At 37.0% G+C, this 20,444-nt stretch overlaps 1 protein-coding gene across 3 annotated transcripts in view; it reads left to right on the forward strand.

The window, feature by feature from the left end:
* Positions 1-20,444, forward strand: part of spata5 (spermatogenesis associated 5) — a 48,046-nt gene that overhangs the window by 14,435 nt on the left and 13,167 nt on the right. For all 3 annotated transcript variants that reach the window (XR_007924798.1, XM_051859609.1, XM_051859610.1), the window contains exons 11-14: positions 1,992-2,201; positions 3,565-3,618; positions 5,537-5,616; positions 6,405-6,531. Coding sequence is in view for 2 of the 3 variants with exons in the window: in XM_051859609.1 (XP_051715569.1) it covers positions 1,992-2,201; positions 3,565-3,618; positions 5,537-5,616; positions 6,405-6,531 (471 nt within the window). In the remaining variant the exon portion in view is untranslated. The remainder of the gene's footprint in view (positions 1-1,991; positions 2,202-3,564; positions 3,619-5,536; positions 5,617-6,404; positions 6,532-20,444) is intronic.

Consider the following 20,444-nt stretch of genomic DNA (forward strand, 5'->3'; position numbering starts at 1 on the left):
AATATGGCATAGTTGGTATCATTGTTCTCAGCATGTCCCAAGGAATCTTTCAAGACCAGTTTCATTAAAATAGGCAAAATTATTTAAAAGCTATTAGCATTTTTTGAAATTTCATTATAATTTTTGACCAGAAGATGGCGCTGTTCTGAAACTTTTGAGTACCTTCAGGGCATGAGCCTGATGACACATACCAAGTTACGTAATGATATGCTAATGTGTTCATAAAATACAGCATTTCATGACAAATTTAAAATGGCTGACGCCCAGGATTAGGGCTGGGCGATAAAACGATAACGATATGTATCGCGATAGACACGTGATCGATATCAATAAAAAATGTGTTCGATAAAACGTTCGATATTTTTTATTCTTCGTCAAAAGAAAACAGAGGTTGCGAAGCAAGTTTGGTTGCATTAACAAAGGCACTCACTCTCTAGTAACCTAGCAACGTAGGGAGTGACACGCTAACAGCCAATCATGTAACAGTATCAGTTTAGTTGCGCCATATCGTTGTCTCGTGCTGGTCTGCTGGATTCCTCTTCAGTAACCGGCGACTGATAAGCAGAAAATGAGTGCAGCAGCGAGCGAGGAAATTGTAAATAAAAGAGGAAAAGTCAGCTCGCCAGTTTGGCAGTTTTTTGGATATTATAAGTCTGACCGTAGTGTAATGCGGTGGTTACGGAGCAAACAGGGATAGCTCACTATTAGACAGACTTCACAGAGGCGATTGTATCACATAACCGGCGCTTTATTCCCCATGGAACTTTGGTGACTGTCTGTCACAAATGTTGTGCCATCCACAGCATTACTTGATAAATAAAACAAACAAAGGAGCAACAGAAAAAGACTGAAAATAACCCGCATACATGCGGTGCTCTGATCACACATACCATGCAGATCATCAACAGTTTAACACGAGCGCGCAGTTCTTAAAGGGGCCACACTATATTTCTACTCGTTACAGTAGTCAGACCAATGTCGTCTGCAAATTATGCAAGACCGTCGTCCCCGCCAAGACTGGTAATACCACGAACTTGATGTACCACCTTAGCCGCGCTCACCCTTTGGAGCACAGCCGTATTCAACCAACAACATCTGTAGCTGCAACACCGCGCAACATTTTAATTATTTGAGTTTTCCATGGTTGTTGACATTTCTGTCTTAATAACTGAGGGGATTATGATCAGAGGAAGGTTAAGTTTAAAATAAAAATGTTCAAATTAATAAATTATTTTTTCCTGGTCCTTATTTTAAATGGGTCATAAAAAATATCAATAATTATCGATATCGACCGATATGAAACACTGATATCGTGATACAGTTTTCAGCCATATCGCCCAGCCCTACCCAGGATGGTCAATTTGGGAAAATTAGGCAAACCGTTCAAAAGTTATATTTCATATCTCCTGACCAGTAGGTGGCACAGTGCCCAAACGCTCCATGTAGCCTCTGGTCATGCTTGTGATGACATGTCCCAAGACTCGTCTCAATACGTTAAAGCGTTACGAATATATAGCCTCACGTCCAGTTTGGCTTGCTCTTCAAATTCGTTCGCGCGATATTCAAGAACGGTTGGGTTTATCAGAAAGGCTTTGAAAAATTTTTGCAAGCATTGTCTGAAGATGACCTGATTTGCTTTTTCGTGAAAATCGGATGAACCATCTAGAAGTAGTTCGAAAAATTCAATTTGAATCGTCTTGAGCGAATTTTGTTTTTAGCCCTTACAGTTCAAAAGTTATTAGCATGAACATAAGTGAAATTTTGGACAGATGGTGGCGCTAGAGGGTTTGAGTTAGAGACTCCAAATTTGCTGTGGTTAATGATCAGACTGTCCTCTATCTGTGTGCCAAATTTCACAACTTTTTACCATACGGTCCTATGTGCTGCCATAGACTCAAGAGTGGAAGAAGAATAAAAAACGTATTTAAAAAAAACGTTCGGTTCTTGGCCCGTAATTAAAACTGTGTGTGTGTGTGTGTGTGTGTGTGTAGGTGCGGTGGAGTGACATTGGTGGCATGGAAGAGGTGAAGCTGGCGCTGAAGCAGGCGGTCGACTGGCCCCTGCGGCACCCCGAGGCCTTCAGCAGGTTGGGTATAACGCCACCTAGAGGCGTCCTGCTGTACGGACCTCCAGGATGCTCCAAAACCATGATCGCTAAAGCCTTAGCCAACGAGAGCCAGCTCAACTTCCTGTCCATCAAGGTACATAATGAGCTTTTATGTGAGAACACGTGTGAAGTGTTTGGTTTCTTATTATGAAGCAAAAAGAGAATTAAATAATTAAAAATATATGCTATAATCAATACTTGTCACAACTAGTTTTGTTGATTTCATTTCAGAGACTTTTATTTTTGAAATTTTCTGATATGAAAAATGTATCAAAATGATGTGAGTTTGTGCTTAAAACAAGAAAAAATATCTTCTAATGGGGTCAGAAAAATAAACCTAATTCAAAGGAAAAACAAGATTATTTTTCTGACTCCATTAGCAGATATTTGTTCGTTTTAAACACAAACTCAATTCATTTTGATACATTTAACAAGACTTAATATCTTCAGTCATTTTGCTTCTCCAGTAAATGTATCTTGATTTAAGAATGTTTATATTTTTGTGATTACTACCTTTTGTTTGGAGGCAAAATTTATCTCCAGAGCATCTAAGGATGTCCTCTTTTGGAAAATGGTTGATAAAAAATCTATTTTTATAAGTTCTTTTGTAGTGGCTATAGTTTCCTTGATATAAAACCTGTACCTGAAGGTTTGTATGTGTGAACTGAAGGCGATCGTGTGTCATCTTGATCTGATCAGGCGTGTTTGGGAGTGAATTCCCTCGCAGGAGGATGTTTAGTCTGAGAGACGCTCACATTTCTGTACGAGAGCCGATATGAATCTCTCTAAAGCAAGTTACGGAAAACACACACCCTCCGAGAGAATACCCAGATCATGAGTGTGTGTGACAGGAGGTGTTGAAATGCATTATGGGACGAGAGGAAGTGAGCTTGACTTCAGAGAGAATGTTTATCAGACGGACTGACAGCTCTCGTCTTCTGTCTTTGTGCTGGTTAGTTGTTATTTGTCTCACGTCGGTCTCTTCCTGTCCAGGTTATCGTCTCATTAATCTCTCAGTGCTGCGACGTTTAACCCTGTAAAGCCTGACATATGAAATCAAAAAGTATTTTTCAAAGGCTCAAACTGAGCAAAAATATACAATTTTGTGCAGATGCTGATATTTATATGGACAAAAAGATTAAATTCTGATGGTTGTAATCTAAATCAATAAGATCTTTATAACAGTATAGCAGATACTGACATAAAATGCATATAAATATCAATATCTGCCAATAATATGTCTTAGTAAGATGATATTTAAATGAGCCCTAGTTTTTGTGAGCTGTCGAATGTCTATAATGTGATGTCATCCAGACTAAAGCCTTATTTTCAGTTGCGAATTAAACTTATGCTCAATAGCTATTGATGTTCACCCTGACTGAAGTCTGAAATGCATTGATAATTGATTGATGAAGTACTGATGATGCTCACGCTGAATGTTTTGACTGTCTCTACAGGGTCCAGAGCTACTGAGTAAATACGTGGGCGAATCAGAGCGAGCGGTTCGAGAGGTGAGACGCCCGCTGCACCTGTTCACCAAAAAAATGACAATTACTTATCCTCATATTATTTTCAATCTGTATGACAGAGCTGCACAATTCTGGAAAAACTGGGAATTGAAATTTTTTTTTGTTTAAAATAGAGATCACGATTCTCCCATGATTCTGAATAGACAATTAAATAACATGTAATTTACTAGAGGTTCTGACAAAATGTGAATTGCTGCAGTCCATTTAAAAATATTTAATTAATTTCAATTTTTTTTAATCAGTTTAAATTAATGATACAACAACTTATAAGGACTTCACTTGTTTCATTACTGGATGAATCAGCAGTTTTGAATGAATCTCCTGATTAATGATTTTGAATGAGTCTACCGAATGAATGATTCAATGACTCACTCATAAATGCTAAACTTGTTTCATTACTGGATGAATCAGCAGTTTTGAATGAATCTCCTGAATTAATGAGTGTTTCATTACTGGATGAATCAGCGTTTTTCAACAAATCTTCTGAATGAATGAGTCAATGACCTACTCATAAATGCTTTATTTGTTTCATTACTGGATGAATTAGCATTTTTTAACAAATCTCCTGAATGAATGATTCAACGACTTACTCATAAATGTTTCACTTGTTTAATTACTGGATGAATTAGTATTTTTTAACAAATCTCCTGAATGAATGATTTTGAACAAGTCTACCGAATGAATGATTCAATGACTCACTCATAAATGGTTAACTTGTTTCATTACTGGATGAATTAGCAGTTTTGAATGAATCTCCTGAATTAATGATTCACCGACTCACTCTTAAATGCTTCAGTTGTTTCATTACTGGATGAATCAGCGTTTTTGAACAAATCTTCTGAATGAATGATTCAATGACTCACTCATAAATGCTTCACTTGTTTCATTACTGGATGAATCAGCATTTTCTAACAAATCTCCTGAATGAATGATTCAATGATTCACTCATAAATGCTTTATTTGTTTCATTACTGATGAATCAGCGTGAACAAATCTCCTGAATGAATGATTCAACGACTCACTCATAAATGTTTCACTTGTTTAATTACTGGATGAATCAGTATTTTTTAACAAATCTCCTGAATGAATGATTTTGAACAAGTCTACCGAATGAATGATTCAATGACTCACTCATAAATGGTTAACTTGTTTCATTACTGGATGAATTAGCAGTTTTGAATGAATCTCCTGAATTAATGATTCACGACTCACTCTTAAATGCTTCACTTGTTTAATTACTGGATGAATCAGCTGTTTTGAATGAATCTCCTGAATTAATAATTCAACGACTCGCTCTTAAATGCTTCACTTCTTTCATTACTGGATGAATCAGCATTTTTGAACAAATCTCCTAAATGAATGATTTTGAACGAGTCTACCGAATGAATGATTCAATGACTCACTCATAAATGTTTCACTTGTTTAATTACTGGATGAATCAGCAGTTTTGAATGAATCTCCTGAATTAATGATTCAACGACTCACTCTTAAATGCTTCAGTTGTTTCATTACTGGATGAATCAGCGTTTTTGAACGAATCTCTTGAATGATTGATTCAGTGACTCACTCATAAAGACTTCACTTGTTTCAGGAAGACAAACACATTTTTTTTAAACAGTCACTTGTCGCCACCTACTGGTGTAATGATGTAACTGCTACAATCTTGTAAAAGTTAGTTTCAAAAGGTGATGTACTCTATTTGATTGCTACTGTAGACATCAGTGTTTATAACCGAATTCAGTTCATTTAAGAAGTCACATGACTTAAGATCAACATGAGGGTTAGTAAATAATCCTTTAAAGGGACAGAGCAGTCATTTTCTGTGTGTTTGAACATTTAATTATGTGTAAACACATGGACGTCTGTGTGTGTGTGTGTGTGTGTGTGTGTGTTTCTGTAGGTTTTCCGGAAGGCCAGAACAGTTGCTCCGTCTATCGTTTTCTTTGATGAGATCGACGCGTTAGCAGTGGCGAGAGGAAGGTAACAACAACAGATTTACCAATGACTTCATTACTAAAGCACCATTCATACTGTCAGTTCTGTCAAACCACATTAGGAAGAAACGACACGATATGATATGACCTAAACAAACAGTTGATTCATTAATGACATCAAGACATGAACCACATTAATATCTGATGATATGAACGTGATTATCACGCACACAGAGACAGACATCTGCGCTTTAGAGACACAAGCACGTCTTTGTTTCCCTGAAAACAGATGGAGATTTTGCTACAATCACCCTAGCAACTGTCTAGCAACACCCTAGCAACAACCCAGAACACCTCAGTCGTAGTGTTCAAGCTCCAGCACTAGATGTGTGTGTGAATCTCAAACACTGAGCCATAAAATGTGTTTTTATTTGTTTGGCTCTTTGCTTATTTAATTAATGAAGTGCCTAGTGTTTAAAGCTTCTGACAGGAATCACACACACACACACACACACACTTCAGTGTAAATCTAAAGCTGGTTTGTTCTGCTGAGTCAGAGATTCATTTACTGGATTGAATTCTGAATGACACATTGATTTACTGATGAATGTATTTGCCTTTAATCAATCAACACACACACACGCTGATCTGTCGTTCTGCCTTAAGTCTACCGAATCATCAATTAATATGAAACCTTATTCAGCAGAACCCAGAAACTACCTAGCAACACCCTAGAAACCACATAGAAATGCCCTAGCAACTACTGAGAACAGTATCTGTGCCTGTCTTTATTTTGAACATGCTGATTGAACGGGATTGAATTGTGTCGTTCAGTTCTCCTCACGCGGGCGGCGTCGGTGATCGTGTGTTGGCTCAGCTGCTCACCGAGATGGACGGAATCGAACAACTAAAAGACGTCACGGTTCTCGCCGCAACCAACCGACCTGATATGATTGACAAGGTAGAGCACCTGCCGATCCTCACACACACACACGCTCCCTTTCACTCGGGAAGGGAATGAAACAGTTGGACACACACGTTTCCTCCTGCTGGGTTTGAGAGTTTCCACTTCCTGCGGTCAGAGGCTCACAGCAGCTGTCACTCACTCCTGATTGACAGCTCTTCCATCAGTCTCAGACCCCCAGCAGATCAACCCGTCCCACCGCTCTGCTCTAGTGTGTGTGTGTGTGTGTGTGATTCCCTGAGGCAGCTGTGAAATCGTCACACACACACACACACACACACACACAGCCTCATTTGAATGTCACACAACCAAATGGAGAAACACAGTGTCAAACACACACCTGAACTCTCCTCAGCTGCTGTGTGTGTGTTTATATAGTTTATAGTTCCGTATCAAAATTCTCCCTTAAACTTGATGTATATAAGAATTGTAATGTTGTAGTACATTCTCTTAACCCAGTTTATTGTTCATTGACTAATATTAGTATGTCATTCATGGGTTTATCTCCTCCAAAATTATAAATATTTAGCCCCTCGGGCACCATCAAAACATTGAGAGCGATCCGCTCAGATCCGTCAATCTCTGTCCAGCTCAACCAATAGCAAGAGTTTGGGGCGTGGCTACAGCAGCAGGTGGAGAGTTTGGGGCGTGGCTACTGTAGCAGGTGGAGTGTTTGGGGCGTGGCTACTGTAGTAGACTGAGATTTTGGGGCGAAATTCTATCAATTGCCAAAAATGTATTGTAGGAAATATATTTATGTAAATATATTTTGAATTGTATTTTAGCAAAAATATATATTTTTTGTATATTTGGAAATGTATTTAAAAACATATTTGAAAATATATATTTTTACGTATGGGAAACATTGTATCTGGATGTAAATAGCTTCAACCTTAATATAGACCTTAAATGGAATTTGATGTGCATATTTTTGCTGGTCTGGTTATTTAATATAAAGTTGGATATTTAAGTATGTCTGCATAAATACAGAATATTTAAGCAAAGCGATATATATTCTATAATATAGCGAATATTAACTGCTTGATTGTTTATACTGTCGCAAAATATAACTATATTATCGCACAACTCTAATCTGCTAAATGCAACTATAAGGCATAAAGATAATAAGAGATAAACATTATGATTTTCTGTGAAGCTGCTTTGACAGAATGTATATAGTGAAAATCTCTATGCAAATCAGTTTATTGAATTGTATTATACTGGCATTAATCATCCGTCAGCCTCTCGCTCTCAGAACTGTTACGGCCAGTGAAGGAAATTCTGCTGATTCATTAATGCAGAAATGTACATTTAAATTCAGAAAAGGTTTGCTCACAGCTGTGTGTGTGTGTGTGTGTGTGTGTGTGTGTGTTTGAGAAAGAGGGAGTAAGAAGGAAAAATGGGCAAGAGAGAGACGGAGCGAGAGAGAGACAGATGGAAAGGTGATCTGGTTTTTCTCCTGGTCTGAATGTCTGTCAGCGCTTGAGTTTGATGTGTCTGCAGTGAGAGCCAGTGTCCTCCGTCGACACACACACACACACACACTTCACATTCTCCAGATCTTTTTTACAGCAGGTTCAGCTTCATCAGCAGGCAAAATGTTGATTACCACAGTCAATTTTTTAGACTCATTTGAATTAGTTCAAACATTTTAATATGGCTTTAAAGTGGTTGCAGGGTTTTATTTGCTAGTTTTTTGTCTTTTGAAACAGTGAAACTCTCTCATCGTGTTTGTCTGAACCTTCTCTGACCCGTCCGGCGGTGTGTTGTTTATTTGTGTGTCGGTCAGTTATGTACAGTTTTTTGGGGGGTTTGTTGTGATCCGTGAGACACCTGGATTTCCTCTCAGCTGCTGTTTCTCCTCATGTCTCACTCGGTCTCGTGTGATCCGCTTCTAACCAGAAGGGGGCGCCAGTCCAGTCTAGTCCAGTTTTCTGGTTTGACTCCTCTATTTATAAACTCATGCAGTGCAAAACAATTGTTCTTCCTCAGTGTTTCTGTCTTGTTTTTCAGCACAAATATCTAAACATTCTTAAATCAAGATACATTTACTGGAGAAGCAAAATGACTGAAGATATGAAGTCTTGTTTAATGAAAAATGTGTTTAGTTTATGCTTAAAACAAATATCTGCCAGTGAGGTAAGAAAAATAATCTTGTTTTCCCTTTGAATTAATTTTATTTTTCTGACTCCATTGGCAGATATTTGTTCTTGTTTTAAACACAAACTCACTTCATTTTGATATCAGAACACAATCCTTCAAAAAGTCATTTCTCTTCTCCAGTAAATGTATCTTGATTTAAGAATGTTTAGATATTTGTGCTGGAAAACAAGACAGAAACACTACATGATGTTCTTGTTACTGGATGTTAATCAGACACATATTGCGTTGCAGTCGTGTGTGTTTTGGTGTTTTCAGTGAATCTTTTCACTCATTTGTGGTTGTTTCTGTAAACACTAGCACTCACGCCGTACATCAGCATTATTCCAGTGTGTTCAGTTTCTCTTTTTCTCCATCAGACGATCGGTTTCTGATCTCGGTTTTCCCTGTTTAAAGACAGCATGAAATTGTATTGACAATTCTTGTTTTTGAATGGAATATTGCGGTATTTATTATAAATAATTTATCCGTTCACATAAATCATAGAAATAGTGTTGAATCAGAATATCTTCTCCTCCCTCTTGCAGCATCTCTTCTCTTCTCTGATGATGAGGGCGGGGCAACCTGTCACTCACATGAGATCCACCAATAGCAAACCACAACCATCCAATCAATTCCCCATGGACAAAATCAAGCCCCGCCCTACATTTGTTCTTGTTTGAAAGCATTTCACTCGGATATACGACACAATAGGAAAGAAAAGACTTCCATTTCATGCCGACTTTAAATCGTATTTCACTAACATACTTTTAATTTAAATCTCATCTGAATTGAACAAGTTTGTTTTGCGTTTCCCTCACAACCCCCATCAAAAATTACATAATTCCTCTTTCTTGATTAACTGATATTATCTGAGAAGTCTGAATATGAATGTTTTTTTGTTTTTGTGCAGATATGTTATTTCGTTGAATAGCGTCGAACTAAAGCTCAATATCTGGTGCACTTTCATTATGACAAATAATAGGAAAATGATGGAAAATAAAGCAACAGTTTTTGTTTAAACTTGAAAGTACTGCCGGACTCCCATCTGACGTACAAACATTAGTAAATATAGTAAAAGTAGTGGTTGTAAAATGGTTTCGATGTGTTTTGTGCTGATTTGATCCCATAATGCATCATCTTCAGTCCTGAATCTCCAGATCTGTATAGTGAAGGTTGAGCTGTTGCGGTTTGTGCTCAGGAAATTGTTCAGGAAATCAAGCGGTTCGGTCCAAAATCCTCCCGGTGGGATCCGTAACCTCGCGCTCCGTCCCGGGAAAACCTGCCAAAACAGGAAGCACTTAAAGGAATGTGAATATTTGTTCTGGTCAGTTGGCATGTTTTGGATGTTTTATAGCATTTTTCTTTGAAGAAAGAGGGAAAACACTCTGGATCGCAGCAGGAAGGAAGTATTTGAGTTATTTGAACAGGTCTGAATGTGTGTGTGTGGCTCGTTTTGCACGGTGGCAAAGAAAACGAGTGTGTCGAGCCCCGGGGGACGCGGCTCAGCGCGGTGAACAGGTAACCGGATATGCGGAGGGAGGATGGGAGGAACGGAGCGCTGCGGAGAAGAGAGGAGGAATCTGGTGTATCCGGCAGAATGATCCTGACAGGTATCAAACTTCAAGCAGCCTAACGGTGTCCGATTCCACAGATTAAACCTTCCTCTTGAATCTGATTGGAAGATGTCAGGTGAATAAGTCAAAAATGCACAACATTGAGGTGTTTGTCTCACCAAAACATGCCAAGAACTTGTCAGCACAGAAATTATATTTTGCATAAAGATAATTTGTTTATACCCCACATTTTCATCTCACTATCATTACTGTACAAGTTTGAAATAATTAATAGTTCACTTGTAAATGTGCGTCATGATGGTATTTATTGCACTAAATTTACTCAATTTGATTGTTTCGCATTGCAATTTGAGAGTAAAAAAAATTGTCTTGTTTTCCAGTACAAATATCAAAACATTCTTATATCAAGATATATTTACTGGAGAAGCAAAATTACATAAGATATTAAATCGTTTAATGAACAATTGATCAAAATTAAGCAAGTTTAACCTGAAAACAAGAGCAAATATCTGCCAGTGAAGAGTAAGAAAAATAAACTTGTTTTCCCTTATTTGTTCTTGTTTTTTTTAGTTTTATAATAGTTTTGTTCATTTTTTAATTAGCTTTTATTTTTATATTTTTAGTTTTCATGTTAATTTTAGTTAAATGTTTAGTAAATTTGTTACATGCTTTTATCATTTTTATTATTATTATTATTATTTTTTAAATATTGCTATTTAGGTTTCATTTATTTTTTGTTTTAGTTTTAATTTTATTTTCACTTGATTTTTAGTTTAATTTTTAGTAATTTTGTTTTATGCTTTTGTCATTTTTATTTTTTTTTAAATATTGCTATTTAGATTTATTTTTATTTTAGTTTTAGTTAGATTTAATTTTATTTATTTTCATGTTAATTTGATTAATTTTTAGTAATTTTGTTTTATGTTTTTGTAATTTTTATTAGATTTTTTAAATAGTGCTATTTAGATTTAATTCATTTTTATTTTAGTTTTAATTTTATTTATTTTCACTTTAATTTTAGTTTAATTTTTAGTAATTTTTTATGCTTTTGTCATTTTTATTAGTTTTTTTTTTTAAATATTGCTATTTAGATTTAATTATTTTTTAATTTAGTTTTAATTTTATTTATTTTCACTTTAATTTTAGTTTAATTTTTAGTAATTTTTTTATGCTTTTGTCAAAATATATATAAGTTTTTTAAAATATTGCTATTTAGATTTATTTTTATTTTAGTTTTGGTTAGATTTAATTTTATTTATTTTAAATTTAATTTTTAGTAATTTGTTTTATGTTTTTGTCATTATATTAGTTTTTTAAATATATTAAAAATAAAATATTAAATATATTTTAAAATATTGCTATTTAGGTTTAATTTATTTTTTATTTTTATTTTAGTTTTAATTTTAGTTTTTATTATTTCAAGTTAATAATTTTAGTGCTTCAACTTAAATTCATTTCAGTTTAAGGCAACATTTCTAATTTTCATTCAGTTTAAGTGTTTCAAATAATATTTATATATGATTATATTTATATATTTTTATATTTCAGCTTTATTTCAGTGAACAGAAATGTTTTTAACAGCTTTATTTTTAGTTGACGATAATAACCCTGTCTCGTTTTAAGCATAAACTCATTTCATTTAGATGAATTTCTCTTCTTTTCTCCAGTAAATGTATCCTGATTTAAGAATCTTTAGATATTTGCACAGGAAAACAGGACAGAAGTTTGCAGTGAGAAATGGCGCTGTCAGGAGTTGTTGTGTAATTTTCAACTTGAACGACGGTTGAAAACATTCCCTTTGCGTTCAGCTTAACGGAACTGGATTTAGATGATACAAAAGATCAGCCAGCGCACACACACGGCGCTTCCGACGCTCGGCTTAGTGCTTTAGAGAGAGAGAGAGAGATAGAAAGAGGGCAGGAAATGAAGGCTCTTTGTGAGCTGATATCTGGCAGGGATTTCCAGCATGTGCAGTCTTGCCTTTCGGCTGCTTCAGACCACCAGAACTTCAGCCCAGGAAATCTCCCTCCCCAGTGCTAGTCCTTGAAGATTAAACCCTGTCGCTCTCTTTTCCCTCGTCTTTCACATGCTTGCTCTCCGTATTTCAGAAAGCCATTTTTGCAGTGGATAAAGAAATTGCACACATTCCAGGAGGATGTTAAAGAACATCTACATTGTGATGGAGGTCTCTTGATATATTGACTATAAACATAAAAACTTTTGTCCTATTGCTCGGTTCACTACAAAAAAAAAAAAAAAAAAAAAAAATTTGCTGCTTGTTTTCCAAGAGCATGCTTAAACCAAGATACACTTAAGAAGCAGCAAAAATGGCTTAAGATATTATTGGAAAAATTAATCAAATTGAAGCGAGTTTATGCTTAAAACAAGAACAAATATCTGCCAATGGAGTAATCTTTTAATCTCTTTAAAAAATAATCTTGTTTTCACTTTGAATTAAGATTGTTTTCCCGACTCCATTGGCAGATATTTGTTCTTGTTTTAAGCATAAACTCGCTTCAGTTTGGTCATTTTTTCAATAAAATCTTCAGTCATTTTGCTTCTCCAGTAAATGTATCTTGGTTTAATAATGTTTATTTATTTGTACTGGAAAACAAGACAAAAATACTGAGGAAGAACATAATTTTTGCAGTAAATCCTGAGGCCATAAACATTCACCAGTTTATTGTTTATTGATCTTATGCAGCATAATTGCATGCTGTTTCTGCATGAGAGAAGAAAACAATCACAAGTCTTGAGATAAGAGACATTTAATAGTTCACAGGCTTCCTGCAGTCTGGAAAAATGGGAATATTAGGAAATTGTGTTTTCAGTGCCTGGAAATTTCTGTAGTGAATGTAATTTTTCGTCTCAGACATGTTCGTTAGATATACTTTGGTAAGAAAATTGACTAGTCAGTGGGTTGCATGAGCAACTAGTCGACTAACATGTCCGAATAATGAAGCTGATTCACCAAAACAAAAACAATCCTGGGAATTTGGCGTAAAATATCAGAAATAAAAATGTAAGTTGCTGCAATCGGGCTCTTTTTTCCTCCATCATAAATGAGTTTCGTCTCAGAGCATCAGATGAAACACAATAAACGCTGTCATGTTCTCTTGCGTTCGGATGCTGGTGTTTGGGAACACAATCCTGTGAGACACTTCTGGAGGGAATTAAACCAAATCATTCTGATGACAGACTCTGACTCAGGCGTTTCAGAACCACCAAACCAACATTTGAGATGATGCGATGCGATTGGTCCGCTGGTTAGTCTACTTATCCAATCACAGCCTCTGCTGAGCCAAAGTCAGGTGAGTTTATTGAGGGATTTATTCGGTAAATGTGTTTCCATTGTAGTCTTGTTATCGGATAAAATAAATTATAGGCTTTATGCATAGAATTCATGCTCATCTTGGCGTTTCCATCCAGAATTTTTTTTAATGCGATATCCCAAAATTTGCATAAAAATAGGTGGAGACACAGCTAATGTTGTTTTCCTGTGCATTGCATAAAGCTCTATGTAAATAATGTGACTTGTCTTCAGCGGAGCACATAATGCTGTTAACATGCTAATTGATGTTAAAACCTACAAAATGAAATAATAATAAAGCAGTGTAGCTCAGCGTCCTGTGCAACCCAACACCGAACCCCCAACACACCCCAGTAACAGATGGAGCGAGTCATAAATCTGCCCCTCGCAGCCCACCGGGGGCAGTTATCCCTAATAATACCCCCATTGTTTGTCCTGGGAGCGTCAGGATCCTCCTCCCTCCCCCTCGGCCTCCAGACAGCGTATTAAACCCTCTTACAGGTGGATTAGATGAAACTCTGAGGAGTTGCGAGTGCAGAGGAAAGCTTCTCGCTGTCGAGCTGTGAAAGAGACACTTTTTCCCTTCAGAAGCAGCCAAACGCACCTCAGCGGAGAACAAACAGGCATTCATGGACACTGAATCCAAACGTGTAGCTGTAATCTGCATCACACACACTCACACACAGTGTTAAGCTCAAGGTATACTTCGTTTTTATGTATATGTGTACAGTTAGACGCGTAGCCTTTCAAAGTATACACACATACGCTCTAGAAAGTTTCATCTTCGTGCAGTGTCTGCTGTATTTTTCTCCTGAAGTAATGACCGATAAAAATGTCTTTTGCATTCTTTTAAGCTAAAGTTGTGTCTGTCTCATGACCCTCTCACACAAGCGCTTGTCAATGCGGACGTCTGTTGTTGTTTCAGTCTCCGGTATTTTGTTGTTGTTCCGTCTGTTTAGTACGGAGCATCGCACACGACATGCAGGAAAAAAGTAAATCGTGCACGCAATTTGCTATTTCGTTACCTCGATTTATAAATTGTGTGCACAATTTACTATCTTGTTCCCTCTATTTGCTAAATCGTGCGCACGATTTACTAATTTGTTCCCTCGATTTATAAATTGTGTGCACTATTTATTGTTACGATTTACTATTTACTATTTAGTTCCCTCGATTTGCTAAATCGTGCACATGATTCACTATTTCGTTCCCTCGATTTGCTAAATTGTTCTAACGATGTACTGTTTCATTCCCTCGATTTGCTAAATTGTTCCCACGATTTACTATTTTGTTCCCTCGATTTGCTAAATCGTGCTCATGATTTACTAATTCGTTCCCCTCGATTTGCTAATTAGTTCCCACGATTCACTATTTTGTTCCCTCTATTTACTAATTCGTTCCCACGATTTACTATTTTGTTCCCTCGACTTGTTAAATCGTGCACGATTCACTATTTCGTTCCCTCGATTTGCTAAATCATGTGCATGATTCACAATTTGGTTCCCTCGATTTGCTAATTCGTTCCCTCAATTTGCTAAATTGTACGTACGATTCACTATTTCGTTCCCTCGATTTACTAATTCATTCCCACAATTCACTATTTCGTTCCCTCGATTTGCTAAATCGTTCCCTTGATTTGCTAAATCGTTTCCTCGATTTGCTAAATTGTACGTACGATTCACTATTTCGTTCCTTCGATTTACTATTTTGTTCCCTCAATTTGCTAAATCATACGCACAATTCACTATTTCGTTCCCTCGATTTGCTAATTCGTTCTCTCGATTTGCTAAATCGTACGTACGATTCACTATTTATTAATTCGTTCCCTTGATTAGCTAAATTGTACGCACAATTCACTATTTCATTCCCTCGATTTGTTAAATCGTGTGCACGATTCTCTATTTTGTTCCCTTGATTTACTAATTTGTTTCCTCGATTTGCTAAATCGTACGTACGTTTCACTATTTCGTTCCCTCGATTTGCTAAATTGTACACACGATTCATTATTTTGTTCCCTTGATTTACTAATTAGTTCCCTCGATTTACTATTTCGCTCCCTCGATTTGCTAAACCGTACGCACAATTTACTAATTCGTTCCCTCGATTTGCTAAATTGTGCGCACGATTTAGCCTATTTTTTTTTCCTACATGTCATGTGCGGGGCTTCGTAGTTTAGTGTCTTTTTAGTTTAGTTTTGTTTTCTACTGTGAAATAACAGCCAGTGCTGCCACCTTGTGGAGCAACTGATTAGTGCAAAACAAATTCAATGCACATGTGCGACCTGTGTTTACTATTTTTTGACGAAATTTGCATCAGGCGCACTGTACACTAGTGTTAATTTTGTTAACGAAAACTATAATGAAAAAAGTTAGGGTCGAGATGACACCAAGGTCATTAAAGGATGACTGAGTCTATATCAACATACAATATCGTTGACGAAAAAGACGAGACTAAAATGTAGTTAAAAAAATAAAAACTCTTTGTTTTTGTCAGAAAAAAAAAAGGAGACGAAATATTACAGACTGCTGTACAAGCCTCTACTACGAGATTTCATGCCGGTGGTTGCCAGATATCAAGAACTTAAATCCCCAGTAAGAGCTTTTCGGCTGAAAAAAACTGTTCCCTCGAAATGGTTCGAGAAAGACGAGACTAAAACTTCTGTCAACTACTCTCTCTACACTGCAGAAGCGCCACCAATGATCTGAAAAAAACGACAAACAAGTAAGCTGTAGTTCAGCGATCTCCATTTGAGATATTCTGCTTAAATGAAAGTGTCGTTCAGCTGGTCTGTGTTGTATTTACTGTGATGAACAGTCATGAACTGTAATAAATCCAAACATGGATCTCGACTATATTGTTTGCGATTGAGTTTGCGGAATAACTGCACTCTGTCTTTTATGCTGTTGTTTTTATAGAAAAACTTTTAATGTCATTTGGATTTATTGGAATTACTATTAGGAAATTCTCTGTCTTAATTTTTGAGAGAAGTTTCTTGTTTTACCAGTTTTCATAATGTACAGAGTGTGTTAATTTATATGATAAACAGCCTATAATAAATCAGGAAACTGAGGTAAAATAAACCATGCGTATGAGTCGACATTCTGTTGATTTGTGCTTACAGCTGAAAGAGCAATAATTCCAATGAAATGTGAAAATAAAGTTAACAAATGACAGCAATCTTTGTGACTAATTTTGAGCAAAATAATCATGATTATCAAATGATTATCATTGTGCAGCATCATGAAAATGTTTTTATTGACTAAAAGTAGACATTTAGTCGACTAAACAGTTTGACTAAATATGATAAAAACCATGAAGTATATTTAACACAGGACTAAGACTAAATAAAAAAAATAGCTGACAAAATTAACACTCGCCTACGCATAAAAACTGAAGTATACTTTGAGCTTTACCTGTCCAGCCAAACACACCTGCACAGTTTTATTTCAGTTTTATTTATTTAAATACATCAAGTTAAACTAAATGTTCCCTTGGCAACTAATTGAAATGAAAAAGTTTTAGTTTTTTTATATTTTGTTTAATTTTATTCCCATTTATTTTATTTAAATTAACACTTTTTTATGGTTTTAGTTTCATTTATAATAATAACCCTGACACTGACCAACACGAACAGTCACTATTCTTCAGTGCGTCACTTCTCAGACTCTCCACAACACGACAAATGTTGAGTCGGTCAAAGCGAGTGCCAACCAGCGCAGTGAACTGGCCTTTACTGTCAGGTCACTGTATTGACACTTTATCAATCAGTTCAACTGAATCATTTCCAACAGAACGACTCTTCATGTGCACGTGACTCACACAGAGTCTTCATGAGTGAACGTCTGTCTGTCTTTGACTCTCACTCTGCAGGAACAGAGCTCTCTCTCTCTCTCTCTCTCTCTCTCTCTCTCTGTTAAATGCATCACCTCACGGGCAGTGCAGTTGCTCTCTCTCTCTCTCTCTCTCTCTCTCTCTCTCTGTTTGTCTGTCTGTCTTTGTCCTCTGGCTGGCCTGTCTTTCCTTTGGCTCGTTCTCTCTGCTTCCTTCCTGTGTTAATTGCTCCCCTGTCTCAGCGAGGGACGAGGCTGCCAGCGCGGCTCATTGGATGAACATTCATTATGCGCTCAGTAATTGTAAACAGACACACGCACACGCACACACACACACACACACACACACACACACAGTATGTCTATCAGTGTGTGTCAGTCATGATATCATTATTTCATCTCCGTACACTGTAAAAAATCTTCTTCCTCAGTATTTCTGTCTTGTTTTAAAGTACAAATATCTAAACATTCTTAAATCAAGATACATTTACTGGAGAAGAGAAATGACGATGTTATGTGTGTGTGTGTGTGTGTGTGTGTGTGTGTGTGTGTGTGTGTGTGTGTGTGTGTGGGGAATTCTGTTGCCAAGCGATACTTTGTAACGGCCCTCATATGAACAGTATTTACTGCTGTGTCACGGACAGAAAGAAGTCACACACACACGCTCAAACACAAACACACACACTCAAAAACACACAGACTAAAACAAACACGCACACACTCACAAACACACACACTCAAAAACACACACACAAACTCACAAACACACACACACAGACACAAACACACTCAAACACACACTCACAAACACACAGACTCACACAAACAGACACACACAAACACTCACACAAACACACAGACTCACACAGACACACACACACTCACAAACACACAGACTCACACACTCACAAACACACAGTCAAAAAAACACACAGACTCAGACAAACACACACACACTCACAAACACACACTCACACACACACACATGCTCACACACAAACTCACAAACACACACTCACACTCAAAAACACACACACAAACACGCACACTCAGAGACACATACATACACAGACACAAACTCACAAACATACAGACACAAACACAAACACACACAAACTCAAAATCACACAAAATTCAGCTCTGATCGCAGGAATAAATTACAGTTTACAATATATTCGCATAGAAAACAGTTATTTTAAATAGTAATAATATTTCACAATTTTTACTGTATTTTTAATAAAATAAATCAGCATAATGATTTCTGAAGGATCATGTGACACTGAAGACTGGAGTAATGATGCTGAAAATTCAGTATTTTTTTTTCTTATTTTTACTGTATTTTTGATCAAATAAATGCAGCTTTGGTGAGCAGAAGAGACTGTTTAAAAAAAAAAAAACTTAATTATTCCAAACTTTTGACTGTTTGTGTAAATGCTCTGGAGTTTGTCACCGGACTCAGTTCCTCAAATGTGTTGAACTGAGACTCGAGCTCTAGGTTAGACTTTCCAAACCCGTTACAGATGTAAAACACACCAGGCCGGGACACCAGAGCTCATCTCTTGTGGAGAGCCACAAAATTTGTCCCTTTTGCAGCGTGGTAACGTTTGGAGCTAAGAAAAGACGCGGCGCTTCCCCTCACAGCTCTGATTACAGCGTTCACTTCCCCCGAACACAAACACAGGGCTGGAAAAACCGGCCTGCCAGCGACGCGCATCCAACGGCGGGAAAACCAGAGACCAATTAGACCAGCGGAAGCCACTAATGAAGAGCTGCGCGCTCCGCTCTGATTTCCTCTGGCTCGGACGCAGACTCTCTGTTCTGCACGTTCCTCGGCCTGAAACACAAAAGACGGGGAAAACCGAAGAGCAGAGCTGAAGAATGGAGGAGTGCAGCTGCATGATGATGATGATGATGAAGCTTGAACTCTGCGTTGACTTTAGAGACACTCGTTCATGAGTTATTATGTGCAGACGGAGTTACTAACCTGAAGTAGAGAAGCTTCTAACTCATCTGTGTCCCTCTGGAGCCATTTTGTGTTGAGAAATGTACTGAAATGCTGATGTTGATCAGTGTGTTTCAACTCAGTTATATAAATGAGTCTAGTTTTGTTAGGTTGGATGCAGACTGCCAGTCAAAAGTGTGGAATAATTCAGTTTTTCCATGTTTTTGAAGGAAGTCTCTTCCGCTCACCAAGGCTGCATTTATTTGATCAAAAATACAGTAAAAATTGTGAAAAATTGGCAGCTGTGCACAATGGGCAATATGCATTTAAACCGGGTAAATGTAAAAAGACCATTTTAAAATAGTTTGACTATGCCACATTTACAGTGACATTACTTTAATCCCTCACCATGGCAACACCGTTCAAGATATCCAATATCCGTTCACAATTTAACATCTTCAGTGTCTTTTCACCAAGTTAAAAAAAGTTTGGTATGAATTGTATAAACCTTCTAGGAGTAGTAGTTCAAAATTCAGAGCCTGATTTTACAAAAAAATCCACATTCAAACTAAAATAGCCAGCTTCCTGTTGGTCGGAGCTAATGAATGTAAATTTGAAAGTTGTGCGGCTTGATGAGATCAACATATGTACAGCGTTTGGGGACTGTAGGTAAAACTAACCCCGCCACTTTTGTCAAAAGGTGGCGCTATAGAGCCCCTCCTCCCTGTCCCTTTCTAAGGCTTTGCCCATGTCTTCTGGATGACATCTCTGATGTGTGTGTCGAGTTTCATGCAATTTGAAGCATGATAAGAGTCTCAAAACCTTCCAAAAAGATTATTAAAGTTTGACATGTTGCCATGGAAACAGTATTTAAGATATCAAGAATCCTTTCACAGATCTACATCTGCCATGTTTTGACATTTAACTGATGAAGTTTGAAGCAAATCGGGTAAAAATGTCTGTGAATCACAATAATCACATCCATGTGATCAGCCTCCTACCAGCTGAAGTTTCATCCAAAACGGTCAATGTATGCAGAAGTTATAACACACTTCCTGTTTCCCTTTTCTCGCCATAAATTCGTTTTAGTGCCACAAACAAAACGTTCAAGA

This window comes from Ctenopharyngodon idella, chromosome 14 (assembly GCF_019924925.1).
Source record: "Ctenopharyngodon idella isolate HZGC_01 chromosome 14, HZGC01, whole genome shotgun sequence".
Taxonomy (NCBI): Eukaryota; Metazoa; Chordata; class Actinopteri; order Cypriniformes; family Xenocyprididae; genus Ctenopharyngodon; species Ctenopharyngodon idella.